Consider the following 21,990-nt stretch of genomic DNA (forward strand, 5'->3'; position numbering starts at 1 on the left):
TGCCCTACCCTTCTTTCGGGGGGTCCAGTCCAGCGGGGGGGCTACAGATCAAAACGAAAAATTACGGTTCCATGCTATCCATGTGGGGGTACATGCCCACCAAGTTTTGTGTACCCCGGTCTTTCAGTGTCCCGGGAATCCTTGTTGGTGTACGTCACTAAATGTACACATAAATTATTTTATTGTAAGGCCCCCCATGAACGAAAGTACACAAAACTTGGCATGCATTCGGAGGGTGTCATAATGATCCTACACTTTTAATTTCGTGCAGTTTTGACCTTGTCAGCCAGAGATATTGTGATGAAAACACCTAATTTTTTGCTTTTTCATTTTTAACTAGGTGGCGCTATACATAAAATAAGTGGTAATGGGATGGGTTGACATGCCCCCTTAAGACCAACATACATAAAAAAGGTGGACCTCCTAGGCCCTACGGTTATCGAGATATTCACAGAAAACTGTCTCCGGCCACCTACAGGCCAGTTGGTGTATAGTAACATAAATTAATGTATTGTGTGGCCCCCCATGAACGGAATTCCACGAAACTTGGCGTGCATACAGAGGGTGTCATAATGATCCTACACTTCCAATTTTGTACAGTTTTGACTTTGTTAGGTCACAGATACCTTCAATTACAACACCTCATTTTTACTTTTTTGTGTTTAACTAGGTGGCGCTATACATGAAATGAGTGGTTATGGAATGGGTTGACATGGCCCCTTGAGATCAACATACAAAAAAAAAATGGTCCTCCTAAACCCTACGGTTTTCGAGATATTCACAGAAAACTGTGTCTGCCCTACCCTCCTTTCGGGGGGTCCAGTCCAGCGGGGGGGCTACAGATCAAAACGAAAAACGATGGTTCCATGCTATCCATGTGGGGTTACATGCCCACCAAGTTTCGTGTACCCCGGTCTTTCAGTGTCCCGGGAATCATTGACAGAAATTTGGGCATGCGAAAAAGAAAAAAAAAAAAAAAAAAAATCTGACTAAACCTATATCACCGCCGCTTTGCTGCGCGGCGGTCATAAATAAAGCACAAACGCAGAAGTCTACCCAGTTACATAGGCATAAGGCTAACAACAGTAGAATGCAATAGGTGCTGTGATGGCTCATGATGCAATACATACATAGCCAGAATTTTGTTAAAAGCAGACCAAAGGTCGAAGTCTGGTCAATTGTGATAGAAATGCTGTAACTTTAGGCTTAGGCCTACTCATTAAAATCAACAGAGAGCCCACTACCTGTATATTGTAACCCAAAACTTAAAGACATGTCAAGATAGGCTACACAGTGCCGCTGCTGGCCATTTTGGTGCCCTAACTGGTGAAATGCAGTGTTAACCTAAGTATGTCATCATATGGCCAACTATAAAGATGTACGATCGCTGACTGTACCTTTAAAATGCCATTTTTCATGCCAGGTGTTAATCTATATGCACTTTTCTACTTAAAAACAACTTAATCTTTAAAGAAGGGGTTTAAGGTCAAAAGTAAGGGTTGATATCATACTGCTCATCTTTTCTCTCATTTTCCCCCAATTCCATCTAGCTCAATAAACTCAAACAGACTGTGAGCGAATTGCTGTTAAAAGGAGGTGGGAACTACTTAGACAAAGAACCGAGTTCTCACTCAAATCACGTTCACGTTTGGGCTGATGCCTCTGGGCAGGAAAGTGCAGCAACGCTCACTCTTCTCCGACTGGGAGGAAAAGGACACTCAAGGAAATCCTGTATAAAAGATGTATATGTAAGATGTAAATCATGTTTGGCCCCACTGAACTACTTGCATTTCATACACATCCCTCCCCTTCCCCTTCCAGATCCCTCTGCTGGCTATGTGCTCTTCTTCTTCGCTGGGCACACGTGGGAGAGGATGAGGTGGATCATATTCTTGATAATGTCCCGTGGTGGGTGCAGATCGTGGGGCAGCGTGGGGTGTGCCAGCGTCATGTCCCAGGCGTCCAGCAGCACCACCCCACGCAGGCCACGGAACATGGCCCTCAGAACCGCGTCCAGCTGCACGGAGAACCAGTCGCTGTTGTACAGGATCACTTTCGTATCCAGCTTCTGCGGGTTGGCCGAGCGGATCACCACCAGCGTGTCCGGCGCCCGGTCCAGCAGGCGGGCCACGGCGCGGCGGATGTGACGCAGACGCCGGATGTACAACTCCACGGGGGTCATGCTGAAGTGTGCCCAGACGCTCAGCGCCACCACGGTGTTGGGCCCGCCAGGCAGGCCGTCCAGCTCGTTGGCCACGTAGTGCAGCTCGCTGGCGGAGACGGTGGAGAACCGGATGGGCGGACCGTGGCAGCGGTACTGCAGCAGGATGTTGTGGACACTGTCCACAGCCATGAAGGGACCCACTTTCTTTGGGCTGTAGAGGTTGACCTCTTTCAGTTCTGTAGGTGGGGGTGGGGGCGGGAGAGTGTGGTGGGGGGGTTACGTGACAAGGTAATATAGAAAAGTGAGACAAAAGTGAGACAGAAAGAGGAAGAGAGGGTAAAATTGCATGAAGAGAGAGACAACAAAATGACACTCAAATGTGTGTATACAACATAAAAATGCATTGTTGAGTTTGAAAACATCATGAATGAAAGAAAATTAGATACAGTTAGGAACAAAATTATTCATACCCTGGCAAATGTTGATTTAATGTTGGGTTTCTCTTGACTAATATGTTTGTCCTGACTGAAAATGACACTGTCACATGCCAAAATTTTGTAAAACAATGTGGTAGAAACATGTAATCAGAAAAAAAAACATTTTTATGAAAAATGGCGTGTTCAAAATTATTCTTACCCTTTTTAAATAATCAATGGAAACATCTCTGAGAAGAGTGATCCATGATCAGCATCTCTGATGACCAAGTGGTCCATTTTGGCATGGGGTGAAAATTTCAACCAGAAATGTATTCGTTTTGGGTGTTTTTCAGACAATGGGGCCTGGCAACATTGTTAAACCAAATGGCCTCATGAGAGTACTGCATTTCCGGCGGGAACTGCAAAAGTGTGCTTGCCCTGGTCCGGTCTCCAACGTGAGCAGACAGTGGCATACGCAAGCATTCTAACAGTGCCTTTCAGTGTTGGAGCAGTGGCAATATCTCAAAAGCTCTAGGAGAGGGCTATTCAACTATTGGATTGCGGGGTGAATGCGGTTCGTTGGATTTTACCTGTGGCCTGCCTTCGAATTTAGCTTCTATGACTCAAATCAAATCAATAAAATAAAACGACAGCAGTGATTGGCTGCAAAAATAAATAATATCACGCGTCTTGCGCCTTTCAAACTGGGCTATCAGGTAACCTACAGAGGAATTGAAATTATGAAATATGCATTAAATGCTGCTTGTCTGTCAGGATACGTTTTCACTGATTTATTTTAAAAAATATGAGCTATGTGAGAGTGAATGTTATATATTCTATCTCCTAATTCTGTTTTACTGGTTTATTTGACAAATAATCTATATGGATTTTCTGTATAAAGACCTTAAGTCTGTTTGGGATTGTTTTGAAAGCCTGGGATTGTTTTGAGGGCCTATTGATGTAGCCTATCTCAGATGTATCTCAGAATAAAGGAATACTTCATATTACTCTAAACCACCGTCTGTAAATCAACTGTATACTACTGTCTACATTGCACTATATTTCTTGACCTGTCTCTACATTGCATGTATGCATCACAGCTCAGATCTTTGGTTGCTATGAAGGGCAGTCGTTCTAAATGGATGGTTGCTATGGCCAAAGGCCAGTCAATCGAGGCGGGGGAAGCAAATTTCAACCGTTTCCTGTTGGTCGACGAGGCTTTCTGCGCAGGCTCAGGGGACGTAAATGTAACGTAGGCACGTAGTCTGACTCGTGTAACTCTTGTGATAGCTGCACCGAGAGATTGGGTACGTAGCCCCTTACAGTACTTCGTTACCACCACGTCTACATTACAGTTCTAAATGTCCTAGTTGTTCGTAGATAAATGTGATTTCATATAAACAGCACTCGCCACATTCATAGCCTACTGTCAATCCATCAAAACTTCGCTGAAATGTTGTGCTCAGATGCTTTCGTTCTTATCCAGAGAATACGGTTATTTTGCTCCTTTGCCAGTAGGGGTTAAGTCATTAGGCTTGTTTGAGATCGACTGAGTCTGACTTTCTACGTCAACGTGATCTTCAGAGGCTAGCTGGGAGGAGCTACAACAGAGGGCAGCTCATCCCGGACAGACAGGCTACAGTCTGCCTGACGTGACTCGCGGAGATATCGTGGAATTTTGTTTGCAATAAATACAGCAGAACTTTCATTCTTACTCATGAGCATGATGACTGACGAAATAAATTCTTATGATGTAGTTTAAATAAACCACTGTTGTCATACAGTTAACAGGCCTGCATTGTAGCACATAAATTCAATATCAAGTGTTTTCCCTATATGTGTGTCTATCTATTTAGCCAACAGCAGAAAATAACAGAATATCCAAACGTTTTCAGTAGGCTAGCCTACCATTGTTGCAGAAATCACATATAAGAAGGTATCCCTTCGATTTCTGTTCATTTTCGCATATTCCAACATAAGGAAGCAGCATGAGACACCCGTCAAAATCATCATGAGGAGATTCCTCCCAAATGGCCCTTTCATGTCTTTGAACTGACGTCATGAGGGCGTGTTTCAGCTCGTGCAGATCGTGGAAGGCAACTGCAAGATCTGTCTACAGGCTAAGACTCCCGCGATATTTTAAGGTCATGTGACATGGTGGTAAGTCCCTCCCCAGCTGACATAAGTCGGACAGGATTTCTAACCAGTAAGCATTGCGTCCATCCCAGTATGCATTGTGTTCAACCCAGCATGCATCACATCAAGTCAGATCTGCACAGATCTGCATAAAGACAAACAAGCCTATTGAGAGACCTCAGAGCCATACAGACCAGCCTCAAACGAGTCCAGGAAGTGACGTCAATTCCGGAAATAAGTACATAATTTACTCTTTATGGAGAATACAGCGGGAAAAAAACGTGTTTTCTTTTACAGTTCATTCCTTACTGGTCAGCTGGGAGGAGCTTGTGACTCACGCATAGGGACTCACGGCAGATGTTGCGCGAAATTTTGGTTTATGGCTATCGTTTAGATGTCCTTCCTATTCATTAACATGAACATGATGACTGACTAAATAAATTACTATGATGATTAAAAAACCATTGTAGGCATACATTTAACAAGTTATCATTATATCACATCAATTAAGCGTTTTCTGTAGACTAGGCTACTGTGTGACATGCTTTACACTACAGCATAACAATAGGCTATCAAAACGTTTGCAGTATCACTGTTTCAGAAATCACATACAAGAAGGCATCCTCTTGATTGTACATTTTTGCACATTCCAACATAAGTAAGCAGCATGAGGAAACTTGTAGTTTTTCTGCCTTATTTTCTAACTACTTTTACGAGTCTGCAGTATCACTGAGTACAGCTGTTACAAGAGGGTCTGGCGTCCCTTTGTTATGATGCACTTCCTGCAACGGTCATTCGTCTCTAAATTACTTAACTCCCTCTCTCCTGTGCGACGCTTTCACCCGCTCTGGTCGCATGCTCATTACTTAAATTACGTCACTCTGAAACTGAACTACTGTAGCTATAGGCTGCACCCAGGGTTGCTAGGCAACATCAAATAAACGAAATGAGAGTCTTTCAGTATTAAATGTGTACGTGTGATTACGAATGGATGTGTGTGGTTTGCAATTAGAATAAACAAGAAATAACATTTCCAATAATTTCCCATTATAAATTACATAATATTTGCACCTTCCTTACTTGTGAAGCTCACATAATTCTAATGATTTCACCGTATGTATGTGAAATGTAATAGAACGTTGCCACCTAGCGTTCAGATGTATTTTAACATTAACGTGACATTTCCTGCTTGTTCTGTCGTCAACTCCATGCTTTGAGGAAAACAATCTTTTTATCATGGTTTCCTCTTCAGTGAGCGATTACCAGCTCATTTTTGTAACAGAGATGGCTGTTTATTGTCCCTAGGTTTACAGAAACACCTATTAATATTATATAGATATAATACATCATATTAATACGTATGGAAATCAAGTTAACGCTGCCAACCACACTGTTTGTCTATTACAGTGGTCCCCAAACTACGGCCCGCCACCTCATTTTGGGTGGCCCCCCAAAACATGTCCGTGGTATATAGCATCTGGCCCGCAGGGGAGTACGACATCGTCAAACTATAACATCCGTAATTTCCCCCATTCATTCTCTATGGCGGGTCTTAAAGGAATTATCCGGAGTAAAATGCACTTTAGATCGATTTCCGGATGATTGGGGGTACATACGTTGAGTTGACATCAAAATTATGTCATTCGGATGTGTTTTGAGAAAGTCGTAGCCTGGAAGTGAGCGGGGCATTTCAATTGCGCCGCTACAAAACGCTATTTTTATACCTCTTCTACAGTTCCAAACAACATGACACTAACGTGGTAGTGAGTAGAGGGTCCCTAAAGCCAAACCGAAGTATCCCGAGGTCTTTATGTGGTCGAATAGAGAGTCCAGAATGAATTTCATCAAGCCAGTACCTTTCCGGAAATGTTGCCATCTTTGCCGCCACCTTGAGGGGAAAGTCCGTAGGAGTCTTATTGCTGTGTAACACACTCTGGAAATTCACAATTTCGTCGCCGTTTAAAAAAAAAAAAAACATAGTCCAGTCCATACAACTTCATTTCAATTTCGAAAGAAATACTGGACTATGTTTTTTTTTTTTTTTTTAAACGGCGACGAAATTGTGAATTTCCAGAGCGTGTTACAACACACTCAGCAATAAGACTCCTACGGACTTTCCCCTCAAGGTGGCGGCAAAGATGGCAACATTTATGTAAAGGTACTGGCTTGATGAAATTCATTCTGGACTCTCTATTCAACCACATAAAGACCTCGGGATACTTCGGTTTGGCTTTAGGGACCCTCTACTCACTACCACGTAAGTGTTATGTTGTTTGGAACTGTAGAAGAGGTACAAAAATAGCGTTTTGTAGCGGCGCAATTGAAATGCCCTGCTCACTTCCAGGCTACGAGTTGTGACTGAAAACGGTACAATCGAACTTTCTCAAAACACATCCGAATGACATAATTTTGATGTCAACTCAACGTATGTACCCCCAATCATCCGGAAATCGATCTAAAGTGCATTTTACTCCGGATAATTCCTTTAACAGTACATGTGTAATACTCTTTTTGTCCACTAGTGGTTGTCTTGGCGCTGTTTCGCGTTTACCATCGAAAACAGAATGAAATGTAGGCCTACCTGCAAACAATGTAAGAGGCTTATGCTGACTGCATCAGTGCTCAAAGTATTCTAAAAGTTTATCAATTAATTGTTAACAACTAACTAACTTCTAGTCAAGTCATATTTCTGAGACTTCCTGGGATAACTATTTCTATTTTTTATTCACTCGGTCAAATGTTCATCCAAATTCACAATTCACAAAGTTCTCATCAGGTGAGTGAAAGTTAGAATGGTGGTCATTCCAAATGTTTTTGCCAGCACTTCATAAAACTCTCATAGTTTGAGAACTTCCCCGTAAACATATGAATTTGCATACTTCAAAGCTTAAGTTAAAATAATTTTACATTTAAAAGTTCATTAATAGGATAAATATGATTTATAATTTCATGATTTAAAAATGTTAAAATGCATTGAATTGCTCTGTAAGGTTAAGGCAGGACTTTTAATGTGATTCTGATGCCCACTATTGGGTGCTTTATTTTGATATGTGGGGAGCAGAGGTGGAAAGTAACTAATTACATTTACTCACGTTACTGTATTGAGTACAGGGGTGGAGCTAGGGTATTGTGTGAGGGGGGGTGGGAGATGTTTGCCCCCCCCCCCCTTCACTGATATGTTGCGGTAACCCGCACTGTCAGGTTGGCTTGCGTAACTTCACCAACCTTTCCATTCACACATGTAATATGCAGTAGCCAACCAAGCAAAATATTTAATATGTTTATTCCAGAAAAAATAAAAAATAAAGCCTTTGATCATAGCTCCCTATTCCGGTCAAACAACTTTGCTCAACAACTCAACTCATTTAGCATGTTAAAGGGACAACAACTATCCCATCCTTTTTAAAGAAAAGAAACGTAAATGAAAACAATATCCCATAGCCCTTGCCTAACAGAAAATGAGCGACTGTGAACTCAAGAACGTTAAAAGTTGGCCCACTTTTAAGATTTTCTCAACAAAGGAAAAAACAGACACGTAGCTTTACAGGCCTAAAAGGACATGCACACTGCAAAAAACATTTAATCTATTTAGAGTTTCAGCATTCTCTCCTTCATGTTTGCAAATCTGTCAATAACTTTATCCTTATTGACCTCAATGTCTCTCTCGATACAGAGGAGCGCTAAGTCTGACAGCCGCGACTCACCCATGGTGGAGCGCAAGAAGCTCTTAATGAGTTTCAGTCGGCTAAAACTTCTCTCTGCCTTCGCACGGCTAATTGGAATCGTCAAGTAAATACGATAAAGAATGGCAAGATTAGGAAAAGCCTGATCCATGTCGTTTGCGATGAGAAATGGGAGGATTCTGTGGGTGTTTAAATGCATGCACAGCTCACTGTACATTGCACAAAATGTAACAAATTCATTAACCACTTCGTCGGCACTGGATAGATCCTGTGAATAAAAGTCCGCAAGCGCTCTAACTTTTTCAGGCGCATCAGGTAGAGTAAAATGTTTTGGGTTCAGGGCAGCAAATTTTCCAGCCATTCTATTGAAATCGACAAATCGATGTTCAAACTGAGAAACAAAGACGTCAAGTATGTAGTAAAACACATCGACTCTGAATTTGTCCCTGCTGTCTTCTAAAATCTCATCTGCGTGTTCATCTGAACACAAACGCGTTTTCTTACGAACTCTTCCCCTATCAAAATCGGTAGTTCCCTCACACAGTATAGCCAGCTCTCTGGCTGTGTTCTCTACAGCAACAAATGCCTCTTCTGAGCGCAACTCTCTGATCTGTTGCATACATGAATCAATGAGCTGAACAGCTGTGTTAACGTCAATTGATTCCTGTTGCAGGTAATTCGATAGTATGTAAGATTCCCCAGAACTGCACTCCAAAACACCAATAAGAACTTGAACTCGAAAGTGTTCAGTTTTGTCAGCAGGCCCTCTGCATCTGAGGCAGTCTTTGGACTGGTATTGGTGTGATCTATGATTCGCTGCAATGCCTCCAGAATTGCTGGCAGGCTTTGCATAACTGCATCTGCCGCCTGCTTTCTAGAAGCCCATCGTGTGTCGGACAGCCTCTTTAATGTCAAAACGGCTCCATCTAGCTTTTTTGGCTGTTCTTCCTGCAATATTTTATATCTGGGCAAACTAGAGGTCAAGAATGCATACAATGTTTCAAGTGTTCCAAAAAAAAGTTTTGCTGTAGACAATGAACAAACAGCATCCATGAGAATTAAATTCAAATTGTGTGCGCAACAATGTAGCTACATATATTGCTTTTTCAGAACAGTGCTCTTTAACCCTAGCCTGTAGTCCTGTTAAATGGCCTGACATTGTCCGTGCACCATCATAAGCCTGCCCTCTCATTAATTTGACATCAAGTCCCAGTTCATTGGTGAGAGTGTCTGTAAGGATGTTGTAGAATGACTCTACCGAACTGTCGGGAAGCTCTGCGAATTTAATGAACCGCTCAATAGGTTCACCAGCATTAGTGACATGTCTGACAGAGAGGGACAGCTGGTCGATTTTAGAAATGTCAATTGTAGAATCGACAATTACAGAAATTTTTTTAGTAGTTTTAATATCGTTTATAATTTTGGACATAATTTCACTTGCTATCGCAGATATGAGTTCATTTTGTGTCTGGTGGCTCAAATAGTATGTGGCCTGCAGCTGGATTGTTCAAGTGCTGCGCAGTCATGGCATCATAGAGTGCTAGACATTTCAGTAATTCCAGGAAATTTCCCTCATTAATACCAGGAGCGCCAAGACCTGCGAACTCTTGGTGTCCACAGAATGGGAGTCCTTGTCTCCCAAGAAAGAGAGTAGCATCAATCGGTCTGAGCACAATTTGGCGATTCCTCTCCACCTGCTGCCTCTCAGCTTTCAAGAGTTCTGCAATGACTGAACAGTCTTGGCTGATGCGATATTTTGTCATAAGAAAGTCTTTCTCTGCCTCACGATGCATGCTGCTTTTTTCATGCTTTTCAATTTTTTCAACACCCTTCTTAAAATTCATGAAACCAATGCAAGGGTCTGCCCACTTACCAATCTTCTTATCACCCTTTTTAGCGAACAGCCAGCAGCAAAAGCAGTGGAGGCGTTGACCTTTCGGGGAGTAGACCAGCCACTGCCGGTCAATGCACAAACTACCGACATTGCGCTTATACCATGCTGTTTTAAATCGTCTGTTATCCGAGTTGTAGGGGAAGTCAGAGTAATTGTTGTTTAAACCAGGTTGACATGGCCCGTGTTTAATTAAAGCTCTGATCAGGCTAGTGCTGAGTGACTCATTCCTGAAAAGGTAGGGATCCGTGGGGTAAGGCTCATTCAAATCAAGATGGAATGAGGTAACGTTAGACGTTGTGCCAGCAGCGTCCAGCACATCAACGTTAGCGTTGGAGGACGTTGAACCACAGTTTAGACCAGTATTTTTCAACCTTTTTTGTGCCACGGCACACTTTTGACACTTAAAATGTCCCACGGCACACTAACATCCTGTGTGAAGAAAAAATAAACATACCATAGCCTAAAATTTCAAATAATACACAGATATGGCCTTATTATGGCTTCTATGCAAGACCTGCTCAATAAAACAAGCGCCCTCTGTTTCATTTGTAGGTGATTATATCTAATTTAGTTGTTGTTTTGAACTGGATATGTGATGATTCTGTGAATACTGGATATGGGGCCCCCGTTGTACAATGCCTGCATACCACAAATAGTGCAATCATACAATCAATGAGAGCATGTGGTTATAAATTCATTGATGCAACAGTTGCTTTTCTGGACCAGTGAGTGACATTTGGGCAATTTTCTGCGGCACACCTGATGATCTCTCACGGCACACTAGTGTGCCCCGGCACAGTGGTTGAAAAACACTGGTTTAGACCTACATCCTGAGTTAGGCCGACGGTGCTGATCTGTGTCGTCTTCTTGTCCCGGAACCTCACCTCCTCTATAATGTTCTCTGACAGGAGGTAACTTCTAAGTACTCCTCCTCAATGCTGGAGGACACCACATGGCTAGTTTCTTTCTCCACCTCGCTAGCAACTGTCTCTGTCACCGCAGGCGACGTGTCGGCCTCATGTTCGGCCTGAGCCTGGCAAAAGTACCTTGTCAGTGGGGCACAGCTTGATGTGGGAGACAGTCTCCTCTGCTGCACCTCCAATCTTTCCCTCCGCTTACAAGCACCGGATTTAAACTTCCTAATCATATTTGAACGTTGCTTGCGGCTGAACCATAGCTTTGAACCAAAGACGGTCATGTAGGTTTACGTTCTGGAGGGAAATGACGCATTTTATAAACAAAATGTTAAACAGACAAAACTATGCCTAACCCAGCCTAAACAATTCCGAATGGATATGTGGTCAATAAACTGTATTAATATATATATATATATATACAGTGTTGGCACCCATGCTAAAGTTGACTGAAAAGAGGAATATAAAATCATCTTTTGGAAATTGATCTTAATGCCTTAAGTGAAAAATGAGAAAATATCTAACCTTTAAGGACACCAATTTTCTTAGTGAATGAATAATGTATCATAAATAAATAAATGTTCTTCCTTAAAATACAGGGGTCATAAGTATTGACACCCCTATATTAAATTCCCATAGAGACAGGTAGATTTTTATTTTTAAAGGCCAGTTATTTCATGGATCCAGAATACTGTGCATCCTGATAAAGTTACCTTGGCCTTTGGAATTAAAATAGCCCCACATCATCACATACCCTTCACCATACCTAGAGATTGGCATAGGTGTTATTTCAGTTAGTCTATTAGCTGGTTTGATGCTCATTGAGCTCAATGCAAATCAAACCAGCTAATAGCCAACCAGCAAAGTAATGACCTTAATTATGCAGGTTGAGTCGTTCTGATGGTTCTACAACACTTTTTGGGTCGTTTGGTGGGTGCTTCGTCTCCCCCTAGTGCTTCTCCGCGGAAAAACCGAATATGCAACTTTCTGGTCCCGGACCGAAGAAATACGGATGTGACTCGGCGGAAGGCCTCGAAAATGTAGTAAGATTGTAGTTTCTAAGAAGACTGCAAAACGGACTCCGACTTGGCTTTGTTGCTGCTGAAATTGTAAGTAGCCTACCCTTGGGTGAACTTCGTTTTTGTAATGTGGTTTGATAGTCTCTTGAACAATGTGTTTGCTCGACCGTTTTATTGTGAGCCCTGTATGTGTTTAGCTTGGTTTCTTGATGGCTAGCTCGCTAGCTAGTGGGGGTTTAGCGTAGCAGTCACTTGCTACCGAAGCTGCAGGGGGAGCTATGTCGTGAAAAATGCGAGCCAAAATCAGGCGAAAACCCAGAAACAGCGAAGGAATAACCAGACTTGCATAGGGCTTCTTTAAGTAAAAGTACTGAAGTACTTGTTTTTAAAAGTACTTGAGTATCAAGAGTACAAGAGTAGCCTACATTTTCCAAATATTGCATTACTATTGCCACGGTGCTCACATTTATGTACAGAAACGTCCTACATGGAGTTATGAAAAATGTTAATGTTAATACCTTGGAGAATGTAAAAGGAATTGAATCAAGTCATTTTCATTTTTTTACCATGTTGCCAGGGATGGGCAGTATTTCTAATACATGTATTTAAAATACATATTTCAAATACAAAATACTATTTTGTAATTGAAACACTTGAAGCGAAAACTATCATTAACTTGTACAGAAAATCTAAATAGTCTGGCGAGGTGGGGCCTCAGGTTCCCGGGATGGACCTGCTGCGTCTTCATCCATTGTTTCGTTTATGGCTTCATCTCTTATCTAAATCTGACCATGGAGTTCACTTTGGCGGAAAACTGAAGGTGATTGCTGATAGGCTGTCTCAATCAGTGGCGCCTGCACAATCCAATTATGTTTGAGAGGGAAACAACAAATTGAGGGTTTCCGAGATTTTGGGCTATATTTTGGGTCACCAGCGCATGGCGTAAAGTTCGTTATTCACCTGCGCGAAGTTGAATTCGTTATTTTGCACGTTTATTTTTTAAGCATTGCGCCCAGGGGTGTGGCAATTAACAACCTAGGGAGGGACCTGGCGCATTATCTAAAAATCGCTATCATACACCACCTAAACCTGGTCAGACGTCAATGGCGAGTTGTTCATATGCTATTTTAAGAGCGCATGTCAACAGTCATATTGGCAGGTGCACCATCCTTCTATCATTCATGAACGCACACCAGCGCACGTCCATGCAAAGCATTACAAATTGCACGATTACAATGGGAAACATAATTAGAATAAAGATATTACGAAATACTGTACATCTCATGATGAGTAGTTATTCACCATGATTTGCAAATTGGTAATGACGGTTAAAAGTGATTAGGGGAGAGGCGAGAGACACGTATGGAGCACAGCTGAAGACGCACTGTCACGAGATATAAGCAACTCCTCTGCAGGATAAATGTTGTTTTATTCAGTCATTTGAGCAACATTAGGGTAAGTGTTGCTTTTTCCAGCCTATGTTTTCGATGGTAACCCATTGTCAGTCAATAGTGAAAGTAACTGCATATAACTGTCTTGTCGTTGACTGACTCCTTGGTGAAGTTAGTTTCACTTTGCCAATGAGTTCAAATAATAGACGAGTGCAAATGCGTGAAGGCTATGCTAGGTTTTAGTAAAGCATGGTTTAAGAATGACTATTCCATACGGTCTCGCAAGCAGCCTCCTTCAAATGCGCCGTTGAATGCCAAAATACCGATGCATTTATTTGACATATCGCGCATTGCGCCGTTAAAGGGAATGACAGATGTCATTCTCATTGGTTTAAAATGATGTTACGCCCCAAACACACCCATATGACTGATTAAAAGACCTAGGAACACCTTGTTACGCCATGCGCTCCACTTTTGAGAACGAAACCCCTCCCAATGTGAACTGGACATCCTACTAAATTTGAATAGACTTTTGACGAGTGACGATGCACTTTAGAATGTCATGATAGGGCCCTTTAATTTTTTCCTTTTTTTTTAGAAGAAGTAACGGGTACTCACGGTTATGGATAGAAATGTAGTGGAGTAAAGAGTACAATATTTGCCTCTCAAATGTACTTGAGTAAAGTCATGAGTACTCCCCAAAAATGATACTCGAGTAAAGTACAGATCCCTCAAAATTGTACTCAAGTACTGTACTCAAGTGTACAGTACTCCGCTACTGTCCAGCTCTGCACGTACCCAACCCCACTCCCTCAAAATCAAATTGTCATTATCATTATCACAATCATTAGTATGCCTATATTGTTATACATGCACTTTCACTTAAATATTTTGTGACATGCACATCAGAGGACTGCTTTACTAATGTAAGATATAATTAGTTTCATTGCTTTTGCATGGTTGCATGATGCTTGCATAAGAAAAGAAATACTTCTCAAAACAGCAACAATTATATGGGTGCTATTGTTTTGGGATGTTTCCCTCATGCAAGCATCATACATTGGTAGGAAATGGAGAAAAAATACATGTTTTTTAATGAAGTTTAATTTGAATGCCTGAATGTAAGGATTCAGGAAACACAATACCAGCTTTTTTAGCGAGCAGATAGATGTAAATCACTCATCTGTTGATCTTCAACAGATAGAAAGAAGGCTACAATAGCTTTTGGCCACGTTATATTCAAATTTGATTATACAATACTCAGTGCTATACTGTGTATTATTATAGAGTCTCTGCTCTGTTTCTATGGAAGTTCCAAAAATCAACGTTGTTCTATTAAGTGTCTCAAGTCTCACGCATTGAGCGTAAGACACACGCATTTCAATGACTTCACACGCTCACACGCCGCACACGGCATTTCTCACTCCGAGAAATTATTAACTTGCCCGCACAGAAATTTCTAAGGGCTATATTTTACAAACGTGTCACACAACGTTGCTGTCTGTGCGCTCATTCAGCTCAGAGAGCTGCTGTTCAGTTACTAACCTATCGGCCAATCAGAAAATAGGATTTCTCAACCAATCAGGAAATAGTTTTGTTTTGATGTGGGTCCGCAACGAGGAGACTGCTGGTCCGCGGAGTCGTGGAGTGAAATTAGGCCCGGTGCTTCGTCTGATAATTTGCTGCGCAGTTGATCAAGATACCGCGGACTGACAAAAAAGAAAACAAACATTTCTGCTATCGATGTCATTAAACATGGAGCCATACAATAAAGTGGTGGTATGAGCGTTCATTCAATGCAGGCGTCTGCGCGAGAGAAACTGAAACTAATCTATAACGTTGGTATCAAAGCTCCGCTTCAACCCGTTGAATGCTATTTAATTGTTTAACGACACTTAATAGAACAACGTTGATTTTTGGAACTTCCATAGAAACAGAGCAGAGACTGTATAGCACTGAGTATTGTATAGTCAAATTTGAATATAACGTGGCCAAAAGCTATTGTAGCCTTCTTTCTATCTGTTAAAGATCAACAGATGAGTGATTTACACCTATCTGCTCGCCAAAAAAGCTGGTATTGTGTTTCCGGAATCCTTACATTCAGGCATTCAAATTAAACTTCATTAAAAAACATGTATTTTTTTTCTCCATTTCCTACCAATGTATGATGCTTGCATGAGGGAAACATCCCAAAACAATAGCACCCATATAATTGTTGCTGTTTTGAGAAGTATTTCTTTTCTTATGCAAGCATCATGCAACCATGCAAAAGCAATGAAACTAATTATGATCCCAAAGTCTGCCATGACTGGGCCTCAGGTCAAAGAAGTTTGAGAAAGGCTGGTCTACATAAACTGCATCAGATTGAGGTTTGCAGTGATGCGCCTGAAGGCACGGGTTGAGGACCCAGTCAGTTACGTCACAATATGCACATTTATTTAAATTCATACCTACGTATAGCCTAGAAATCTAGACGCGCCCCTAGCGGCAGCGAATTACATTTGCTGCCAGGGCTAGTCTAGCAACTCTCCGTTGGCTTGTGAGCTCCAGAAATCGAAACTTAATCAGGCCAATGAAATCGTGTATAGAGTCGTTAGGTGGGCTTAACATAATGATTGATGGCAGAGTTGCAACGGTTGGCTTGAATTCCCTGCTACTTGATAACAAATAAGATGGATGTTGCTGCTGGTGAACAGTGTGACACGAGTTAAGCTTTTATTAAGTTGGCAAACGTTTGAACTAGCCAACTAGCTCTGCTGGTGGGAAACGCATAGCGCTGCCGCTGTCCTATTGCGTGCAGAGGGAATTTGAAAGACAACTGATTATCCCGCCCCTCGGACTGAGCACTGCGAACGGTGAGTGTCCAGACCCTACATTTTAATGTGGGTCTGGCTCGTCAGGCTAACTTACGTAATCACCATGACCAAAATTGTACTTTTTTTTTACTTTGAATCTTGAAAAAAAAAATATTGACCTACCTACTGACCCATTTTTTTTTTTATTTTTTTGGCTGTTACTGAAACAAGAATATTTTTAAGGATGGCCTGATGACTGTGAAAATGGCTGACATTGAACCACAGTGCTTTAAATGGGAGCCCCCAATATCAGTCATCACGGCTGCCCAATCAGAAAAAAAACTGTAAACAATAACTCAATTTAGGTTACTTGGCTACGAAAAAAGGTTTCTATTAGGCTACAGCACAACCCCTATTCAATGAATGGCTGCCTTGTCTCGCAATAAACAGCGGCACTTGTTTCGCTTCAATGTCACAATCCCGACACTTTTTCAACTGCATGAAACATAACAGTGAACCATCAAATATCTCCCAGATTTCAGTGCTCATCAGTCTCAACATTTAGCAATATAATCAAACAGTCCAAAAGTAAATTAAATCCGAAACCAAACCGAAACTGAAAATAAAGCTTTTGATAGCCTACCGGTATGCCGCTCCAAACGAAACGCATGTCTAAATGCAGGTTAGAAATTAAAAAAGCCTGCCTCGAATAGCCTACCAGTTTGCCTCAAATAAAGATGCTGTGCTTTGCAAAAGACCCCAGCCATAATTTGAGGATTTACGCTAAGCTAGTAGCCTGGATTATTTTATGATGGTTGTTAGTAGACAAACTGGCTTCAGATATCCAACAGAGTGAATATGAGATTGTGCAGTTGTACACTGTAGATGGCTGTGGTTAGTGATGTGATGCTGTTAATGGGGAGTTTTACATAGTTAGCGCAAACCCTATTGGTTATTATTTATTTAGCGTACCTATAAGGCTTTTTTTCCTTATCAAAAGTGAGGGGGACGATGGCCGTCTCTTCAGCACTGCGGGGGACATATCCCCCACGTCCCCCGTGCCTCCTGCGCGCTTGGATGTGATATCTGTGTGAAGAGTAGGCTACTTCGGGAGTAGGCTAGTTCAGCAAAGAATGGATGAATTTGGACCCACTTTCTTTCTTGCCGTGCACTGTCACATTCTCCACTGCGTAAAAGACTTAGGAATTAATTTGCGCTGTGAATGCTAAGCTTAATTTGACAGGCCATAGGCTAAATAAAAATCGCTAGTCGGATGCAAAGCAGAATTTTGAAAGAAAGTGGCATCAAGGCCACAGTGGCCTGTGATCCTCCGATTTTCAAAGGGACATCACGGCCAACGCAAGGGGCAACGACGTGGCCGCCGTAAAATTCCCACCCTGCTTATAACACAGTTAAGGAATGACCAATGTTTACAAACTAACTGGCTAGATCACCTTAGAAACCTAACATGCACATAAGCTAAAAAAAAACCTTATTCAAAACAAGAATAATACAAACACTAACACTACAGTTAAAGGTCTTTATTTAAACCAGCAACAAGAATCTATATTAGGCCTACATCTAGTAGCCTATAACCTTTATGGAAATATGATAGGTAAGCCCTCTCTACTGAAGTATGAAACAGCAAGTGATGCACACAGTGTGGAATGGTAGGGGAACGCTGCTGCTCCGATATTTATACTATCCAACCAGCAAATCAGCACCCTCGAAATTCAGACAGGACGAATTAGAAAAGTGTAATTGGCAGATTCAATAGCTGTTAATTAAAATTGACCAATTCATAGCTGTCAACATTGAGCTTTGAAAATAAGGGAGATTTCCCGGTTTTCTCACGCAGAATATGGGAAAATGTCAACATTCGTCCCCCAACGTTGGAAGGGTTGCAGTATTAGTCCGTTCCGCAATTGCAAGCTCGTGCATTGACCAGCTAAACAATACAACAAAGTAGCCAACTTTATTTACGCCTAACAACAGCCTATATTAATTTGGTCAACTTTATACAGCCCTAACAAGGCTAAAGTTCTGTAATCGATGTCCCTGTGCAATGTCATTCTCTCTCCTGCGCAAACAAAATGTGTGCGTTCGAAGTAGCCAGTGCGTAATTCTTCTTCATAAAGTTGAACAAATGCATTTGGTTATTTTAGAGAAAAATATAAACAGCCTGTCATGCAGTTTATGGGCTACAGTGCAGAGTTGGGAAGTTATGGTAGGCCAACTTGGAGTGAATATACAAACGGGGAATTCTTTTTCTACTCGTATACTGTAGCTGAGTAGCCTGGTAGGCCGATACACACAGTGCGTGCGGCCGTACACTATGCAGGTGCAACTGAATCGTGCTCTCACGACAACCCCGCTGTTGTCTCACTGTCGCCTTCAAGCAAGCAAAACGATGCTTTGAAAACATCTGATTCGCTGGAAGGGCAAGGGGCGCTAGCCAGGCTAGGACAAGGGCAGGGCTCTACAGTGCGCCCATTTCACTCGCATATGCGAGTAAAAATGATGACGTGCGAGTGCAAAAAAATATTTAGGCGCACTGGTGCGAATGACTTCTAACCATGTCAATGTTTGTCTACAAAATACACCGCAACATCGAGAAACAGTACTGGTGCAAACCATAGAATCACGTCGCGAATGCAGCATAAAACTACACCTCCCATCAACGTTAGCAGTTTCGCGTTGGGACTCGATAGTAGTAGTCGCTTCTATGAAATCCATGAGCGCGCAGAGAAAGCGGAAAGTTAGACTAGCCAGCCAAGATGAAAAGATTGAAGAAATTAGTTCTTCCGCCTTCTATCCACCGAATTAATCGGATATAGGAGGAACAGGATAAGATTCTGAGAATGCAGTGAGAGAAGGAAAGGTAACCTAACATGCTTTTTAGCCCAGTTGACGTATTGGCTGCAATATGGTAAATATAGCTGTAGCGAAAAGGCATAAAAGTAGCTTCCCGTAATACTCCCATTTTATTCAAAGGTAGAACGCTACTGACAACTCCAAGCTTCCACGCATGCTTGTTTGTTTACACCGAATACAAGCTTAAGTGCAAAACGAGTGTAGGCCTAACGTTTGGCTACTGCCCCCATCAATGCAGATATTTCAAATAAAAAAATAAAAGTATAAAAATATATATATATCCTTGATTAGACTATGTTTTGTGGAAGAGAAAATTGACTGTTTTAGTAGTAGTATTAGGCAGTATGCAGTCAGATAGGTCACATGGGCATATTTGGATTAGCTACAGGTGGATTCACAAATAAATAAATTAGCCTACATTTGGCAGGATACTTGATATACAGGCTAAATGCAAATATGGCAATGTATTATATTATTTTACATTAACAAAATGTAGGAAAATAAAACAGACTGAAAATAAAGTAGGCACTGATCTTTAAAATCCTGTTTCCTGTAGCCTAAATGTTGTCAGTCATTCTTAATATTCGCAATTGGTGCACTGGCATGTTTAACTGTTAGCTGCAGTGTAATGTTAGATTATGTCTAAGTTAAGTACAGAACTGACTGTGCTCCCAAATTTTTGTCTGTGCTCCTAAATTTTTTAACTTGGGGGCACAAGTGCTCCTGGAAAAAAATGTTAGTGTAGAGCCCTGAAGGGGGTAGCAACAGGACAACAGTACAGAGACTGACAAGTCCGATGGTAGAGCTAATGTTATGAGATTGTTAAAATACGGGATATTTACGGGAAAATATTAAAACGGGAAGACAGCGAGAAAAAGTTAAAATACGTGAGAAACCCGGAAAAAACGGGTGGGTTGACAGCTATGCCAATTAGGTGGGGCAGAAGAAATATTTGGGGGGGCATTTCCCCTCCCAGCCCTATTCTAGATCCGGCCATACGAACCATTTTGAGAGCTGTGATGGCAAATAAAGATGTTTCCATTGATTATTTAAAAAGGGTATGAATAATTTTGCACACACCATTTTTCATAAAAATTTAAGATGAAAACGCTTCTTTTTCTGATTCTATGTTTCTACCACAATGTCTTACAACCTTTTGCCATGTGGCAGTGTCATTTTCAGTCAGGACAAACATATTGGTCAAGACAAGAGAAAATCAACATTAAATCAATATTTGCCAGGGGTATGAATAATTTTGTTCCTAACTATATTTCGGCATGAAACAAATCAATGTTGACCTGGAACGAAGGCACTGAGGTACTCAAACCACTGTCGAACAGTGGAGTCTCCAAAGATGTAAAAGAGTTTTCCACGCAGACACTGAGCAATGGCGGAGGAGTCATTGAACTGCTGTATGGGAATTCCAGATAAAGTCCTCCAAGAGCCTTGGTAGTAATACCCAGATGGCATGAACTTTGAACTGTCTCGTCGAATTAATGACAGTTCTGCGGAGGACAAGTAGGGTTAGCATTCTGCTGAAGGACATGCAAACATGCGCACACACACACACACACACACAGTATGCACCAAAGCCACAGATGCCTACACATTGATTACCCTTAACACTCACACGCGTCTGTGCTCGTTCAATTTGTGACGCAATGTTTCTAAATATAAAAAAAAAAAAAGATTGCTCTTTATCCTACCTCTGACAGCGGGTGAAATCGTTATGTTGTCCATCCCGAGGGCTTGAATGGGAACTTTAATAGTAGAGCTGTGACAAAACAAAAAGAGAAAAAATCGGAACCGTCTGACACCGGTCTCTTTTCCCCCTAGATCCATGCCTCACAGATAAACATTTGAATAGCCTATGCACGAGTAAATCTATGGGGACACAGGCAAATAGACTTCATAGTAGGGATGGAAAGAGGGGTCCACGCGCCCCCCCCGGATTTTTTTTATGCCACTTACATTTTTTTAATCCTTAAAGTGTCTATTTTCAGAATCTGAAAAAATGGGTTAAAGGCTTCATTTTTAACCCTTTATTGCACCCAACCCAAACTCGAAAAATTAAAAAATGAGATAGAAAGTGGCATAACTTTTGAAGTAAACAAGATACAGAGACAAATAAACACATTTTCCCATACAATTCTGACCCAAGGAATTCAATGGAACAGGAATGGAATGTTGTCAAATGAAATAAATAACTGTTCCATTGAATTCCTTGGGTCAGAAAGCTCCAGATTTCGGAGTGCAGGGGACAAGCCGAGACAAAAGTTCACACTCGGTATCATGTTTCAACACACTTTAGGTCAATATCACACCGAACTTCTCTTTTAACACCCATTTATGTACTCAAATCCATTTAAAACAACTGGATGGAGTGTTGTGTTGGACAGCCTCGTCACTTAGTTTTACTGCCATTATTTGAACACATCAGACGAGAAGTCCTGCTTGCCAAATATTACAATATTCCTGCTTGCCAAATATTACAAGCACATGAGTCACTGTCCAACTATAACAATCACATTATATAAAATAATATTTACGGATTGGTTCACCCAGTCAAGTCAAATGTGTGAGTAGGACTTTTGCTGGTATATAATATCTGGCTGATGCTTTTATGACATAGACACTCATAAAATGACCATGGTGTCGAATCCAAGATTTATATGCTTATTTTCTATGGAATTACCTGCACACT

The 21,990-nt window shown here is 41.5% G+C and overlaps 1 protein-coding gene across 1 annotated transcript in view; it reads right to left on the reverse strand.

Moving 5' to 3' along the window:
* Positions 1–964: 964 nt before the first annotated feature.
* LOC143142570 (NXPE family member 3-like) overlaps positions 965–21,990 on the reverse strand; it is a 32,385-nt gene continuing 11,359 nt past the window's right edge. The window contains exons 4-6 of the mRNA XM_076303540.1: positions 20,993–21,060; positions 20,585–20,791; positions 965–2,400 (exon numbers count right to left, since the gene is read on the reverse strand). Of these exons, the coding sequence (XP_076159655.1) occupies positions 1,835–2,400; positions 20,585–20,791; positions 20,993–21,060 (841 nt within the window). The 3' untranslated portion in view covers positions 965–1,834. The remainder of the gene's footprint in view (positions 2,401–20,584; positions 20,792–20,992; positions 21,061–21,990) is intronic.

Source organism: Alosa pseudoharengus, unplaced genomic scaffold, assembly GCF_046254945.1.
Source record: "Alosa pseudoharengus isolate Yale_2024_CS ecotype anadromous, Long Island Sound unplaced genomic scaffold, YU_APseudo_1.1 YU_APseudo_1.1_scf_24, whole genome shotgun sequence".
In the NCBI taxonomy this organism is placed as follows: Eukaryota; Metazoa; Chordata; class Actinopteri; order Clupeiformes; family Clupeidae; genus Alosa; species Alosa pseudoharengus.